Here is a 17,604-nt window from a genome sequence, read left to right as displayed (position 1 = left end):
AATAAATATTTCCACAGTGCAGCAACTTTTCAAGCTTAGCTTTAAGTTTGGATGAGGAAATTCCTTCTTCGAAATTAATTCTAAACAAGTTATTTTTATGTCATCTAAAAATCAAAATGAACAAAATGCATTTCTCTTTTTGAGAATAAGAACACTCTTTCTTCACTCCATGACGTCACGGCCGTTCAAATAATCGCTGCCATTTGATCACGTGACATTTCGCGCTCAATAAACATGGCGGACTCGTAGTAGTGAAGGCTGCAAGTCGGCTTGCAATTTTCTTACAAGTTATTAGCGTAGGACTTTTCCAGCATTTTAAATGTGAATGTTTGTGATCGAAGTTTAATTGTGCATTGTTTAGAAACCCGTTGATTGTTCTGTTTCTGCATTGGTGGGTCGCAATATTTTATTGAATCTCCCGCGTGTGTGTGGATCGATCAATGACTGAACGAAGTGAAACATAAGCTTTGGATTATGTGTTATTTATCATGTCTATGAGTAGCGATGAGGTCAACTTTCTAGTGTACAGATACCTTCAGGAATCAGGTGAGTTTACAGATCGTGGTCTACATCAATCAATCACCCGAATTGTAACATAAATTTTAGTCAAATTTTAGCAATTTCACCGTTTGTCGTTTTCAGTTTTTGGGTCATTACTTACAAGCTTCATAGCGTAATCTTAACCCACATTTTAAAAAAAATTGTAATGATTACTGCCTTTTACGCCCAAGATTATGAAAATGGTTTTGAAAGTTACATTTATTGAATTCTAGCAATGTTTAGACAAACCAAAATCTCTCTGATAACTCCGCACAATGTTTTCTTTGCAAACCAGGTGCAAATATTCAAACAATCCCGTAAAATCGTATAAAGGTACACAGTTATTGGACAGTTGCTTGGTTGTCATGATGCTCTGAGTCAAAAAGTTGTAGGTTGTGATGGGGATCTTAATTAAATTATAATAATTTCAAGTAGTTTATATCAGAAAATTTTAATTTTAAATTACCCCTAGGAAATTAGGGCTATTCACACCTCAAGAGGAAGATTGAGCATGATGCAAGAATTATAAAGAATAAGGTTCACAATAACATTTTTTTTTTCTGGCTATGACTGAAATTTGTAGCCTTTTGTGATTTCAATTTCATTGATTTCAGTGTTGTCTCTTAGTAATTTTTCATTCTGGTTGCTTTTCAGTCCAGCAAAACAAACCAAACAAGATAACAATAAACTTCTATCCAACACAATGAAATGAGAAAAACTTAAGACAATGAAACTCATTATAGAACACTCGATTTGTTATTTTTACAGTTATTTTCCACACAAGTCAATTCTACTACAAATCATTTTGCCAAAACCAACTTTAAGCTGTGAAATATTACTCAAAAGCTTGTCATTCGCCATTCCACATCCCCCATAACGCACCTTGTCTGCCCGCAAAATTTTGCATGAGCATTGTCTTCAGTTTCTCTTGGGACGACCGTGATATCCAGGAGAAATGGGAAACAAAGGTTATGCAGAATTTTGGAGGGCAAACAAGGTATATTATGGGGGATGTGGAATTGACAAATTCTTTAATGTACATACTCAGGAGAAAATGCATTTTATATGGCAAGGTAGTCTTGAGGTAAATCAGAACATTTCGACTGGATCTATCTTGGTCCAGATTTTGCTATACTGACTGTTTCCATGGAAACAGTCATAAGCCATGTATTTTTGTTTTCGGAAGCCAGCAAATTCAAAATTTGTAATGTGGGCAGATTGCCATATTATAAGCTACAGTGGAACCTCGATTTAACAAAGTGCCAAGGGACTGGGGAAATTGGTTTGTTATATTAAGGGTTCTTTATATCGAAAACCTCGATATGTATAACGATTTTGCATAAAAACAACCAAAATGTTCATTATATCGAGGTATAGTTAATACTTGTCTTTTTTAATGGTGTTACATTGCGCATCCCAGCATTTCTGGATCTGAACAATTACTGTAAATAACATTTGTGCTTTAATGTCTTATGAAGCGACAGTAAACTGTACAGATCTGCACATAGCAACGGCATTGGAAAGCTAAACAGGTCAACAAAATTTTAACAATTGCAACTGACTTTTACTACAGGAAGCCTTCAAAAATAAAGAAGTTTATAATATTTGTAGTAGTGTCGATAGTGTCAGTGTCTGCGTCTCTAGTGGGCTGTTACTGTGAAGTTCATGTGTTGTTACAGGATTAAAGGATTTTCATCCTGGTCGGTCTGTTTCGTATTTATCTTTTGTCATGTGTTGACATTTCTTTGTTCTATCGGGGTATATTAAACATTTGGGCTTTTCAATTGTGTTCATTCTAACGAGGATTTCATTATATCGAGGTTTTGTTCCATGCACTTTACTGTAACCTTGATCAGGCTGAAGAATATCGTTCATTATACCGAGGACTTCATTATATAGAGGTTCATTAAATTGAGGTTCTACTGTCTGTACTTACTACCCTAGCATGCTCAACCCCTCGCTCCTTTTTGTACAGATCTTGTTACAATCAGTCCCAGCTACCACAACTTTGAGCCAGTATTCTAAGTATGGCCCTCGCAGTTGGTTAGTAAGAAATTATAGTAACCTGGGTATACTAACCAGATTATTTTTGTGTTAAGTTTGATTCAATTTGCAGTCACTTAAATAATCACTTTTAATAATAATTTAAATGTACTAAAAAGTGCATTAAGTTTCATAAAATCAGTAATCAGGTTAAGGAGAGATGTATTAAACCAATAAAACATCCAAAGTTTGGTGACAAATTATTGAACATTCAGAAAACAATCACCACAATTTTGATAATGAAGAAAATAGTGTTAACATGGTCCTAATAAGTTGTAAACAACAATTACCTATGAATTTCCATCATTGTACTGTTTATTCTACCATAGGATTTCAACATTCTGCATTCACCTTTGGCGTAGAAAGTCACATAGACCAATCAAACATCAATGGGTCCATTGTCCCGCCGGGAGCTTTGGTGTCAATTATTCAGAAAGGTGTACAGTATGTTGAGGCTGAGGTAACATTGAATGAGGTGAGCATAGTGGTGAAAATAACCCCAAATTATTGTTTGGTTTTTTTTTTTTTGACTACCTTCTTATGGACTAGAGAAAAACTTGAATCTCGGCTCCCCCTTCAGACAAGCAGCTCTCAAGTTTTGTTTGCCCTAGACCAGTCATGGTTTGCTATTGTTTAGGTTTAGTTGGCAGACAACTTGCCTGGACCTTTGCCCATTGCAAGTGAGAATGAAAAGTTACTTGCCCAGCAACAAAATCTACTTGTCCTGGACAACTGGACTACCTTCTTTTCAAGCCCTGCTTTCTTGCAGCAACAAATTTTCATTATCTGTGTGGGTTTTTCATCATATAATGGTAGTAACATCTGAAAATAAGACTTGCTGCCCCTTTAAAAAGGGTCACCAGAGAGTAAAAGCTGGAACAATGCCATGTAAGGCTACTTTAATTTAGAACTTCCTAAGCTTAGAGCAAGATTTGATACCATGGTAATCACCCTGGTAAAACAACTACAGGTAACAGGCATACCTCTACCTCTAGCCACACCCAGTAGTATCCACTGTTTTTAAGTCCCAAACAGGGTACGATAAACTCTGGTGATTGCCCAAACTAGATGAGATGTGGTGACTGGTCCTTCAAAAACCATGGGTCTCGCAATATGTCTGTCGAATTTCACGGGTCTTGCAGTCTCATTTTTTTAGCAGTTATGTGTGCCTCACAGTCTTGATTTTTTCATGAAGCTGTCTTTGCAGTCTCAATTTTTTTCAAGGCTAAGAAACTCGAGGTACCAATTTGATTGTTGTCTTTAATATAGGCTTAAATGACGTCTGAGCATCTTAGAATCAGAACATCCTAAGCTCACATTTTAAAATACTTGAAGTCTAGGCCAAATTTCTTGGACTCACAAACAGAAAAACAATACTATCACCTTCTCACGAAGTCTTGGATTAAACATTGAACACCCCGTACATGGCAGCCAGTCGTCTAGAAAACTGAAGATTAGAATGTAAATAATTAATTTGAACTTGAAGTAATTGTTTAATATTTGACCTTTATAGGATGGAACAATACTTGATGAAAGCAGTGAACTAGACCATGTGTCCCTCATTGATGCTGTCCTGCCAGACATTGTAGCTACAAGACACACACTGTTACATAACAGGTCAATTAAGCCGGATATCAACATTAAGCTTGAAGATGGTCATTACTCTCATGTTAATTCCATGGGACATGGTGAAATCATGGATATTGATGGCACAGTAAATGATGTTGAAAACAACAAAGCATTGCTCCTAAAGGGCCATGAATCTGAGGTAGAACTTACTGTTATTTAAGAAGTAGAAAACATGTACCATGCTTCTATCGAGTTTTGGTATAAATCTGCCAGCGTTCTATCATGAATGCCGTTCTCTGATTGGCTACACAACTCACTACCTATTCTGTGATACTTAGTAGCATGGCAGTGTGCACTTGTCAACAAAATGACAGCCGCTTCTTGGCCTTTTCGAAGTGTCTGTGAAATGGATTTAGATAAAGTTTTGAACGACTAGTAGATTTATACTAAAACAATTAGATTATTCGCTCTCGATTTCTATGCGTGATAGAAATCTTGAGCTCATAATCTAACTGTTTGATAGAAACATGGGTGGAAGTTTGGCAGAGCAAGAAATGCTGTGGAAACACGAGCTGACAGGTGAGTGTTTCCTTTCAAGTTCTCCCAAACTTCCACGAGTGTTTTTATAACCCAACAGAAATGCAGAGAACATATTTTTTATCTCTGGTAGAGAATTATTTGATGAAAAAGAGGAAACGGCTTTTTTACTTTGAAAAATGTAAGTTATCTTTGCTCGTGCCATCATTATGTCAACAGCCCATGCTAGTTCTGTGTTTCTATGGAGTTATAGGAACACATTTTTTTACCAGTCAGCAGGGCTGTAATTAAGTTTGGAGTCACTTGTAGCCTTGATCTTCACACGCATAACAAACTTGTTACCTTTTTGAGTGAATTGTATCAACTCTAAGCAAGTTCACACATAGCATTAAGAGCACATCAAACATACTCAGCCGTAGAAGCTGTTACAGGTTACAGCTCTTATTGACGCTCCTGAGTCAGCATGCGTATTTTCTTAGGGCTGTTTTCTAAATCAATACATCTAACTTTATTTTGTTGAATGAAGTAATGTGCAAGGTTATAGCGAGTTCTAGCTCCTTGCCTTTTGATTGCCATTGATGTTTGCATCGTGATAATTCTTTTTTTCTTTCAATTTTTTCAGGTGTTTGTTTGCTCTTGGAATCCTTCTCAAGATGTATTAGCATCTGGGTAGGTTAAATATGTCCAATAGATAGACATTCATTACTTTATTTAAATGTTATATAATCCCAGCTGCTTATGTGTGACCTATTGAACAAATAAAGAAGCTAATGATGTTTGTTATACTGTCGTATTGCACGATGGGAATTTGAAAAGACAAAGGAATAGTATTTACTACTATTTTTAAAGTGCCACTAACCCGAAAATTTTTTTTTACTAATATGAATTTCCTTTTTCTCCTGATCACCACTGCAAAAAAATTATTGTTGTAGCTATTTTCATTAATTTTCTGTGAATTTTTAAAGTTTGTAAATTTGACCTTTTCCATGTTCATGACCAAGAAATAGCGGAGAATGGAACAAGTTGGCTTTTGACGTCACTTCGGGAATAACAATATTTTGTTTCTGAGAAGAATGTATGCGAACATGCGATAGTGTGTGTCAAAATCGTTGCAGAATGCAAGGAAGATATGTTGTTGGAGGCTTTAGCAATACAGGATGCGTAGAATAGAGTATTCCTCTTCATTCAATACCTCTATCTCAATGAAACTCTACCAGAAACGAGAAAAAGACCAAAGAAGTGGGCTGATCTGTGCGAAGCTAAAGCCCGCATTGAGGATTTCTTCGATCTCGGGTTTGCCAGTACGGTAAAAACCTAGAGATTTTCATGGCCTGTATATTCTTCTCTATCTCTAGTGGAAAGCTTGAAATTGTCAAGGTACTGCATAAGACACGAATTTGGGATAAGCTGGAAGCCATCTGACTATTTCAAGTGCAAACGATCCTCCGACAAGTCCCAGACGAAACTAAAGGTGACGAAATTACACGGTAAATTAAACACATCGCGTTTTGAATTAGAGGCTTGTCTAAACGAATAGTAAACTAAACCTACGTTCTACAACGACGCGAAGAAGATTGTTGAGGCTTCGAACTGGTGAAGTAGCTATGTATTTGTGGATTTTAATAAAAACACATGCACGCCGGAGGTTGCCTTTAATCTGGCCGTATTTCTCAATGGCCATTCCGAATACAAAATTGTTTGCTCTTTGAGTTTCGTCTTTGAGGAACAAAATACATCTAAATTACAAACTTAGAATGGATCAAGCATTTATAAATAAAATAAAATAAATAAATAAATATACATTTATATAGCACCATTTTCCACTAATTGTCCATGGCGCTTTACAATACTTTAAATATATGAGGAAAGTGAAACAAATGATTAAGATTCAACCCTATAGCTACCGACGGAGACTGTTGTGCTGAAAGAAGAATGCGCTTGTCAGTCAACTGAAACACAAACTAATAAGTCGAGGACTCCCAGGTTATTAGCGTGCGTAAAATGGACATTTCATTCAAAATAACAGTGAAGTAGAAATGTATTCATTTAACTGAAAGTATACTGAACCTCTTTTCAAGGTCTTGTTGAAGGATTTTCCATGATTTCACTGGTACGGAATATGCAAATTTGCGTAGCTTGTGTTCGTACACAGTAATTGAATATGCATATAATACGGTCGGTCAACAATAACGAAGCGAAAAGTTACCTCACCTTCGAATATTTTTTGCCAACATCTCCGCTCATCTCTTATGTTAAAACTATTTTCAATCATTGTTCTGGAGAAGTAGGCAGGAGTGGTGTGCAACTGCATCGCATTTTGACTTGTATTTCGGGGGAAATCAATATTTGAATGTAAAAGTGTTTTGTCACTCCGAAATTCGCATGTTCCATAAATTCAAATTACCAACTCTTCGTGTTCATTGACATCTTTATAACTCTTTAAGAGCTGTAAGCTAACTCTTCAGTCATTGTTTGTGCCTTAAGTTTATAACCCAAATGGACCAGCAAATTGTCGATCCCGGCCTAAATATAATTATACAATGCGGCGATCTCGACTGGGGACCCGCACTTCGAAATGAACAAAAATTAGTACTTCGCAGCCGTCCAAATCGTAGCTAGACTCTGAATTGTAATGCTAGATGATACAGTTCTTTCACTTAAAGTTCTTGTCCAGTTTTGATAAAATATGAATCACAAATAACCTGAAAATGTTTTGACTGCCCTCGAAACTCAGTCAAAAGTCTCTTGAGTGTTTTAGCCCGGTTCCTGAAGTGACGTCACTAATAGCCCGACCCAGATCCCACTTTGCGCGGTCATCAACATAGCAATTACATGTTTAAATGCCTGTAGAAATGCAGGGATTTTATCAATCGAGATAATTTTTTTGCTGAAGTAATCAGGGAAACTAGTAGCTTTTATTAAAGGAAAAAAATTTGGGGGGTTAGTGGCACTTTAAAGTCTATATAAGGTACAGTTGAGTGGTTTCCATATTGCCCAAGAGTTCTGAAATTAAGAGAACTTATGAGAGTGAAATACTTGTCTTAAGCTTCTTTGTTGTCTTATGACAGAATTTAAAGTGCACAAAAAGTAAATCTTCATTTTCCACACCGTTTACTCTCACTTATAAAAGATATCATTTCAGTCAATCAAATCATGCTTAGAATCCAGTCTATGTTGAAGAACCTTCTCCGTTAATTGTCATATAGAACATTTGTGTTATTGTGCACGCAGACAGGTAAAAATTAACCTTAAGTTTTAACAAAAAGATGTTACAAATATGGAAAGTAGATTTTAGTTAGATTTATTTGGTAGCAAGGTAATAGTTAATAATGTACAGTTAGCTATCTTAGAGTGGTTTTCAACTGAGTGTTGAAAGTGATCAGGCAATTAGTTTGGTTTTGGGTTTGGTTTTACTACGGTTTGAGATTGGCTGAGTAGTCTAATTGGCAAGTACTTGGTTTCGTTTTGGTTTTCTGACACTCAATTGAAAACTGCTCTAAAGCCATAATTTAACTACTTAAGGACGGTGCCTACTAAATGCAAAGGTTTTTGCGCCAGGTAAGGACCACGCAGAAAAAGTAGATCTTTGCAAGGGCTATTGTAATCCACAGAGAAAAATGGGGGTAGCCACGCATTTTTGCGAGATAATTAGCCCTGAATCTCAACAAAAATGCTGACATCAGCATTTTCCTGTAAAAAGAATGAAAGGATATTTCTTCACAGATTTCCATAGAATTCGCCTTTACATACAGAAAAGCAAACACATTTAAAAGATCTTTAAACTACATGGCAAATGGTGACAAAAAAAAAACATTTTTGATATGGTTTTAATAACAAAATCGTTGCAAAAGTGCTTTTGATGTATCTGACAGCCTTCCTCTGGCTCAGCTAAAATACAGTCTAAATACCCTTTGCTTACAACCAGAAACTAATCACGTGTTGAATAGACTTGCCACTTAATCCATTTCATAACATAAAATGTAGGGGTAACCACGCATTTTTTAAAGTTATTGATCTTTTTTGAAAACTTTTACAGTGCCCATTACATTTTTTCCTGTCACCTCCCAGGTAAGTGAGACATTTGCGTATCTCGCACTTGTTTTGTGCGCGCACTACGCCATCTGCAGGTACATGTTTACAGTTGGATTTCAGTATAATTTTCGACAGATAATAACTAGGTTTTCAGCTGGAAGACGTAAACAGTTTGTGGTTAGCAATATGCTGTCATTCTGGTGTTCCTGGTTAAAGTACAGGTTCATTAAACTTGATTTGGTCGCAGTAGGAAAATTTTGCTTTCATTTTAATGGTGTACGTGATAGCATAGTTGATTGCGTCAATGTCAGCCCCAGCGCGCACGTGGAACGAAACCATGGCTTGTGTGATGCGCAGAACATGTGCGCACTAGCAAAAGTAGGCACCGTCCTTAATTTGACTATGGTAGTTGTGTTAATTGACAGTCCTTTTTTAAGTTTACTAACAAAGTTGTTTTGTTTTAAGATCTGGAGATGGTACAGCAAGATTGTGGCCAATAAATGAAACAGGAGTTGGAACACCCCTTATTTTACGTCATCAATTTAAAGATTTAGAAAATCATAAAAATGCAACCAAAGATGTGACCTCACTAGAATGGAATGTAAGTGGCCTTTATACATGTACCAGGGGTTTCATTAGCATTTTCAGCAGGGGAGCAACAAGTTTTCACAGGCTGGCAAAATGTTTAAACTAGGCAGGAAAAATCATCCTCACAGCCAGTCAATCCTGATGTACCCTTAAAAAATATTATGGAGTAGCAATTGAGTCCCTTGTGATGATTAAACAGTGATTTGTTAAATGCCTATCAATATAATTGGTTAACACTACTTAGTCTTGTTGTTCATCCTTAGAACAGGTCATACTAGTACCCTTCCCCAGAGGTACAGCCAGGATTAGGGGGTTGCAGATGTGTGACAGCTCATACCCCATCCCATAAGATTGTACCTCTTTTTGTACTCTCTTTTGTAAACCTTTGCCCTTGTTGCCCAAGATTTCCATTTCTTCCCAGTTTATTATGTGATTCATGTGTTATCACCAGCTTGTTGATTTATACACCTTTTGCTGTTTCCTGATTTTACAGAATGATGGTACACTTTTAGCCACTGGATCATACGATGGCCAAGCTAGGATTTGGAGTCCAGAAGGTACTGTTATATAACTACAGTGAACCTCATGCATTTCCGTCAATTAATCATCGCCTGAGTAAACAGACTCTTGGCAGACACAGTTACGTCCCCTGCGAGAGACTTAGAGGTGGCTGAGATCTCACCCAAAAACCTCCACTCTGATGACAAAGCTGTACAAAGATCAGTATATCGTCTTTTATTGGTTGTTGCTTGTGTTTTAAAACCAGTCAGACGCTGTTTTAATTAGCAGAAATTTTCTTGACTCTCGCAGAAAAAACTGATTAAGTCTCTTATCCTGTCACCTGTACTAACCTTGGATACTTACTCACTGTCTTGTGCTTATCTGGTCGTAACAGGGGAGCTGTTAAAAACACTAAGCGATTACAAAGGACCAATATTCTCCATCAAATGGAACAAGAAGGGAAATTATTTACTTAGTGCTGGTGTTGATAAGGTATGGTATCTACCCACAAGCATGTGCATTGTTGTTACTTTACTAAAAATTGTAAAAACTGCCACTTATTAAATCCTATTTGTTGTTTTGTTTGCAGAGTAATATTGTTTGGGATTCAAATAATTGGGAAGTGAAACAGCAATTTTCTTTCCACCAAGGTAAACTATGTACATTTTAGAGATAAAATAATATAAGCAAAGACTCTACAGCAGTGGTAGGTTTTATAAAACTTAATAGGGCTTTGGAGTTTTTGAAACTCTCAGTTGCACTCACAAGTTATGTGCTCAATAGACAAGCTTATCAATGGTATGATGCTATAGGCACAGTGGTGGAGATTAGCACTTGTCATTCAGCCTTGAGAATAAACTTAAATGAGTGTTAATTCCTTTTGGCCGAGAGGAAATCTGTAATTTCCTATTGCTTTACACTTTCTCAGTTTAAATGGTAGCTACTTTATAAAAAGTTCCCTCTTGTGTGATATATTTTCTCTCATCATCTTTCCTTTTTATGCCTGTTGAAGCATGTACATGTACATGTAAGACAAACACCAACTGTCCACTATCTCGTGGTTAAGTGAAAGGCTGGTAAAAAAAAAAAATAGTATCTCATGCTGGCTGGCTGGTAAAAACAAGCACTGGTATCTCATGCTCTCTGGCCTCTGCAGTGAAGACTACTTAGCACACTCTGTATATCTCTTCATTGAATCAATAGCATCGCTGTACAGTATTTTTGTTGTCTTTTGTTGCAGCTCCCACGCTAGATGTCGACTGGCAGAACAATACTAGTTTTGCATCATGTTCAACAGATAAAATGATACATGTCTGTAGGATAGGAGTTGAAAAGCCTGTCAAATCTTTCCAAGGGCATACTGTAAGTTACTAACACTTGTCATGAGGCTGCAAATTTATTTTAGACTTGAAGTATATTTTGTGTGTTCTCCAGTGTGATGTGAGAAATGTGAAGCAGACCAAGATGAATTTTGCAAATAAAATGGAACTGGTGCTGTTAGTCTTGTCAATATCATACAGTTGAACTACTATTGCTAAAAATAGCAGAAGGTTTCTCAAACTCATTAACAATTCATCAAGTTTAAACAAAGGAAATCATGACTGTGATGGTGTTTAGATATATGATCTCAATTAGCATAGATTTTTACAATATTTTATTTATTTTCTTCTTACTTTCAACTGAGAAGATATATGAAACACCCAAGACAGTGTTTGACCTCATTTCCAAACACCTTGAAGTTCGTCAAAAGTACTCTGCTGCATGTCGTATTTTCAACTCTCTTCTCGGTGTTTGGAAATGTGGTCAAACACTCTATTGTATATTAGTATAAATCTACTAGCATTCTATCACAAATGTTGTTCTCTGGTTGGTTACGCTACTCACTATCTATTCTATGCTACTCACTATCTATTCTATGCAACTCACTATTTATTAGTAAGTAGTGTGCTAGTGTACGCTAGTTAGTAAAGTGATGGCCGCCTCTTGGTGTTTTCAAAATGTCTGTGAAGATGATTTAGATAAAGTTTTGAACAACTAGTAGATTTATACTAAAACAATAATTAGATTATGAACTAGTAATATAGAGAAACTGGAGAAACTGATCATGACAAGTGAATCTAGTTCATGGACTGGTCAGTGTCACTGTGTTGTTTTCTTGAGCAAAATGCTGCACTCTGATAAACTGAGATCAACTTTTAAATTTGGAATGATTGTTGTTTTAACAGAGTGAAGTAAATGCAATAAAATGGGATCCTTCAGGGTCGTTATTAGCCTCTTGTTCTGATGACTTGTCAGCAAAGGTAAGAGACAGGATTTGATAATAGAGTTACTTGTCTTTTATTCTTTAAAACATTGCAAAGATCTGAACTTTTCACTCAGTTTTTGTTCCACTGTAAAGTGGACAAGGTCTTCAGTCTGTGATGACTGAGATATTTGTCAGCTTTGATTCTTGAACAAGTTATCCTTGACAAGATAATGTCTAAGTTGACCCTGTGACCTAATAATTAGTGCTTTGACTCCAGATTGAGCAGTCCAGTGATGGATTTTGGGGGGGGGGGGGCGGGGGGGAGGGGCTGGATGGCAAGCCACCCCCTCTTTGGAGGAGCATAAAAAAAAATGAAACAAAATTGAAAGCAATAATTAATGTGATTATTGTGGAAAAAATAGAGGCAAACACTTCAGATAGGTACCCCATTGTAATTTCTACTTTGTGACATTGCTTGTATTTCCTGCGTAACAGTTTTCAATCAGGTTCCAATTCTCAAACTGTCACATTTTGGGGGGCATGCCCCATTGATTCTGCAACCCCAAAATACGAGCCAGCCACCCCCTCTTGAAAAATCCTCTGTCTGCCCAACAGCAAACTGTTATGGCAACCTAACAGAAGATTACGGGATAACTTGTACTGAATGAATATCCCACTAGGTGGAGTAACAATACCCCTTCACGCTACAGAAATCACCTGACTGCTCCAATTCCTGTGATTTTAACAGTTCTAACCACTTCTTTGTACACACTTTTGCTGTTTTTGTGCATCTAGATTTGGAGTACAAAACAAGATTCCTGGATGTTTGATCTTCAAGGTCACAAAAAAGAGATTTATACAGTAGCGTGGAGTCCTACAGGACCCACGACAGCATGTCCTAATGCACCTCTGCTTTTAGCGAGGTAAGTTACAGAATAAAGTAACAAAACTGTGTTTTCTCCGAGACAAATTGAATTCTGAATTTACTCATCAGCACATGCCTTAGCAAGCCTTAGTCTGGTCATGCATTCAGGAGAAGGATTGCGTGACAAGTCAAAGGATATGTGTGAAGCAGGCTACACTTGCTTTTGTCTTCGTAATGTCAATTCACTCTTAGATTTTCCTACCTTGTTTTCAGTGCTTCATATGATACCACAGTCAAACTATGGGAACTTGAGCGCGGCAGCTGTGTTTTGTCGCTCTCTAAGCATCAGGAACCCGTGTATTCACTCTCATTCAGCCCTGATGGTAGATATCTCGCGTCAGGTTCCTTTGACAGGGCGATAAATGTCTGGTCAACTCAGGTGAGTAAATATAGCACTTACGTTCAGTAGGATTTTTTTAAGATATCTTCCTTATTGCATGATCTTTGTTTTGTTTTGTTTTGTTTTTTTTTCTAGACTGGAACTTTAGTTCATAGTTTCCATGGCAATGGGGGAATATTTGAAGTTCAGTGGAGTCCAAGAGGTGATAAAGTAGCCGCATGCTTTTCAGACAACACGGTGGGTTATCAAACAATACGATGTTTTATCAGACGACGCTTATTCGACTTGCGTAGAGTAGCCATGTTGTTGGTTCACTAGGGTCCTGGATCACTAGTTGTGGGTCCAAGCTCGTCCACCTAACATATAACCGTTTAATGGAACCACGTCACGGTTTGCTCATCTTGAAAAGTTTAAGCCCAAATTTTTCTAGTTCGTCGTTTGTAATCCGTGTCAATCTTTTCCATCCTTAACCATCCTTGTTCCCTTATGGTTTGTTATAATCTCTTTGAAGTTTTTCTGTCTGAGTAAACCATTATGTTCAGGTTTCCTTCAGTTTAAAGGTAATTTTGTCCATGGCCAAAATAAATCGAAATGTGGTAACTGAGTTCAGCATAAGAAGATCTTGTACTTCAGATAGTGAAAACGACAAACTTCCTTGCTCGGCCAAAATAAGGCTTAGGAAGAGGGTTATAAATAATATTGCTTTAGCCCATTAGTGCTCTTGGTGTTCAGGGACAAACCAATAAGCTATCCACTCATAGCGGGCATAAACTAATCATCTGTTTTACAATTTGTCCTTATATATTATTTTATCTCCACAGCTGTGCGTTTTAGATGTCCGAAACCTTTGATATTTTTAATCACTGTTGTTAGACCTTCAACACATGTTCCCAAAGAACCTCAACAGAGTAACGACACAAGTCATCACAAAGAAGTCCGGAACGAGGGAATCTGCCAGTTATCAGCTGGTTGACATTTTGCGATATCAAAGAAATCCAGAAACTAAAACCAGCAACTCATGGGGCGAACACCTCGTCTAATTTTTTAACTCGATTTTCTCTACAAAAAAACTGGATTTTCTTTTCTTTGTCAAAATATCATTGCAGTTTCACTATGTACAGTGTGCATCAAGAAAAAGAGTTCTACATCTATCGTCTTAAGTTTATCTAAGCTGAGTTTCTCTATTCCTGTCAGCTTCTTGTTTCATCGCAAAAGCAAAAACGTAAAGCATTCGTCGTCATTCCGACGATTAAGTTCCGAAGAGTGCGATTCGTTTTGACCAATTCGCCATTGCCACATCCCTCATAATACACCTTGTTTGCCGTCCAAAATTCTGCATAACATTTGTTTCCCATTTCTCTTGGGTATTACAGTCGTCCCAAGAGAAACTGAAGACAATGCTCACGCAAAATTTTGGGGGGCAAACAAGGTGCATTGTGGGGGATGTGGAAATGGCGAATGGGGAAATAGCAAGAGTGTTCGGAAAGTTTTTGTCGGTTTATCATCGCTACGCGACTTAACCACTGACAAGAAAGCGCATGCTCAAACGTTCCAAGATGGCGAGATTTCACTGCCTTCGTTTCTTTTGGTCACGTGGTAGGCGAACGAGTAGCACTGGGGACGAGAATGACGAGAGTTTGAACGAAAAAATTTCATAATTCCTGATTAAGTTTTTCTCGCTCTAGTGCGATTTGATAAGACTAAGTTGACCGGCTTGTTGTACAAATGGCGAATTTTAACCACGATTACCGTCGAAGATCTTTGAAATCTTGGGTTTGTAGATAAATAAAATATTGTTTATTTGCAATATTATGCGAAAATTCGCGCGAAGTTCACAAGTAAACAACTGAATTCAAACAGGAAAATATAATTCGTGCCTCTTATTTTTCAACGCGTACAGTCTATATCCAGGATCTTTTCTAGTGTTCAACATTTTAATTGCAGCCTGTCATTTTTCTTGACAAAATTTTTTTCCAGTGCACGCCAATTATTTATATTAGTGAGATACCTTTTTTTTTATTTCGTGGGGTGTAGAACATATGACTTGTTTCCAACTTGACTGGGAGAAGTCACAGGTCTGTCTCGAGGTTCGCCGCGCGAGAGCTGCCATTTTCCTCGCGCGTTTCTCGGTTCTCGCGCGACAATCTAGACGGAAGACTAAAGACAGTTGACCGCGTCGTTTTCAATTGTCTAAGCTTTTCCTCGTAAGTAATGTAATATACGTCTGTATTTGTATTATGTCATTAGCCTCATGAGAAATGTTACTTTGGTGCAATTATGTTGAAGATATTGTCTGTAGGCTGTAACACTTTTTAAATCCACCAATGTCATTACATATTAAATTTTAAAGTGCATAATTAAGTATTGCCGATATATGTGCAGTAAAGAGATTTGTTTTCAACTTGTAAGTCTTAACCTTTTTTGGGGGGCGGGGGGTGGGGGTGGGGTCAAATGACTGACGTCAACTTGTATCCCAGCGGTCTCCCCACAGCGGTAGGCGCGGGAAAACTTTAAACCGGCGCAGAAACGGGAAAGCGGATGGGAAACCGTCCTCTCTTCGTGTAGATCCCTGGTTTTTTGCCACACAACAGCAAAACAAACGAATAAAAAATTAGCGGCAAAGAATCGAAACAGCGTCTTTAAAAAAGGAAAGAACTGGAAAATCATGGTCAATCAAAGAACCGATGAAAATCTGATTGTTTGACTCTGGGTATGTTTGGTGTTTGTGGTGGTTTTTTTTTTTTTTTTTTTTATCGAAATTGTTTGCTGCCGGATCCTCGTTTAGATGGCATCTACTTGTTTTCTTTTTTTGTTTGTTTGCTTGATTGTTATTTGACAGTTGAACGCTGAGGCCCTAGCTACGGCCCTGCCACGTCGTTTATAAGATGGCCGATTTAGTTGTCAGGGATACTTGGAGCTTGAAGTGAATCAAAATCACCTTTTTGTTACCTTTTCAAAATAACCATGTCGGTCAGGTAATGGGGAACGAAGCATTTATGGGGATGACGTTTGTGATTTTTCTCCCTTACTGTTTGTCTTGTAGATAAATTTATTGACCCGGCGTCAGATATATTCTCAAAAATAACCATTCCATTCATAAAGACATCAGTTTTATTTGTCAAAATATTTACAGATCGATGAGAGTAAAAACATTTGACAGTTGCAGAAAGAAGTATTGGTGATTTACAATACCAACTCAGTATCTAAGTGCCTTCAGAAAGGTGATTGGACCATCGAAAAAACTGCTCTAGTTATACATATTACATTTATACATTTATGTATTTGGCTCACAAAGCTATATTAATCCTTTACAAGAAAATATGAAAAGCTTGACCTTTTCTTTTGTTATATTTTAATATAAAAAAGTAAAAAGTAGTTTAACAAAGTACGTAAGGAATTGACGAGAGCACGAAAGTCCAAAGTGAAAGAAGAACTACAGAAGAGTTTCCCCCTTCTTCTTGAATGCTCTCGTCACTTCTTAGATTGTTTTACTAATTCATTTTTAAGAGCGCCTGAATTCCCTCAACGAAAACGCTCGTTAATTCTGTGGAGGAGTTTAAACTATTCGAATAAGATTTGACTTGGTTAAACATTTAAGGAAAAACATACGTAAAAGAAGTTTTACCAACGTTTCGATGACTCCATGTCATCATTTTCAAGTGAAGAGAATAAAATTGATAACTTAATAAATACCATGCGAGATGATAAAACGTAAAGGTTTAAAAGTCCGCCCTACGCGCAAATCTATTTATTAAATTTGTCACCATTGCACCTTTACGTTTTATCACCTCGCATGGTGTATATTAAGTGATCAATTTTATTCTCTCTTCACTTGGAAATGATGACATGGAGTCATCGAAAAGTTGTGTAAAACTTCTTTCGCTTATTTTTATTCTTAAGAGTTTAAACTGTGCAGTGAATAAAATCGTGAAATATCTCTTAGCTTGGGAGAAAAAGCGCAAGGTCGTAGCGGCCAGTACGAGGCAAACCGAGGCACTCTCAGTCATTTTTTTCGTTTAAGCTGCTAAATACCTATAGACATTGCTTCAGTCATAATTATTTAGATGACTTCTAAGACTTTTAAGATGACTGACTTCCGCTCAGGTTGTCGAAACGTCAGTCACCAACAACAGTTCTTTTCAGAACTACCCTCACCCGGACGATCACACTATACGGATCGAAACGTTACATGATTCATTCGTCATGATTCATATAGCTCTGTGTCAGGAATGCTTCGTAATGAACTCCCGTGGAGTAGGCTTCTACAACTGACTAAATCAATAA

At 37.2% G+C, this 17,604-nt stretch overlaps 1 protein-coding gene across 1 annotated transcript; it reads left to right on the top strand.

Moving 5' to 3' along the window:
• Window positions 1-229: 229 nt before the first annotated feature.
• LOC145491880 (F-box-like/WD repeat-containing protein TBL1XR1) lies at window positions 230-15,721 on the top strand. Its single transcript, XM_081471166.1, has 14 exons — window positions 230-546; window positions 2,913-3,058; window positions 4,097-4,351; window positions 5,312-5,358; window positions 9,187-9,322; window positions 9,803-9,866; window positions 10,205-10,302; window positions 10,400-10,460; window positions 11,051-11,172; window positions 12,036-12,110; window positions 12,851-12,978; window positions 13,194-13,359; window positions 13,456-13,557; window positions 14,142-15,721. Exons 1-14 carry the CDS (start codon window positions 489-491, stop codon window positions 14,169-14,171), a joined length of 1,488 nt encoding a protein of 495 aa, XP_081327292.1. The 5' UTR covers window positions 230-488; the 3' UTR covers window positions 14,172-15,721.
• The last annotated feature ends 1,883 nt before the right edge of the window (window positions 15,722-17,604 follow it).

Source organism: Orbicella franksi, chromosome 7 (assembly GCF_964199315.1).
Source record: "Orbicella franksi chromosome 7, jaOrbFran1.1, whole genome shotgun sequence".
Classification (NCBI taxonomy): domain Eukaryota; kingdom Metazoa; phylum Cnidaria; class Anthozoa; order Scleractinia; family Merulinidae; genus Orbicella; species Orbicella franksi.
Note: the sequence above shows the minus strand (reverse complement) of the source record. Positions and strands in the feature narration are given on the sequence as shown.

Excerpts from the sequence above, each read along its gene's own strand:
- LOC145491880 (XM_081471166.1), top strand. The coding sequence starts at position 489 with ATGTCTATGAGTAGCGATGAGGTCAACTTTCTAGTGTACAGATACCTT. Across the intron at positions 10,303-10,399 it reads TTAGTGCTGGTGTTGATAAG|AGTAATATTGTTTGGGATTC; the intron begins GTATGGTATCTA and ends TTTTGTTTGCAG. Across the intron at positions 13,360-13,455 it reads TAAATGTCTGGTCAACTCAG|ACTGGAACTTTAGTTCATAG; the intron begins GTGAGTAAATAT and ends TTTTTTTTCTAG.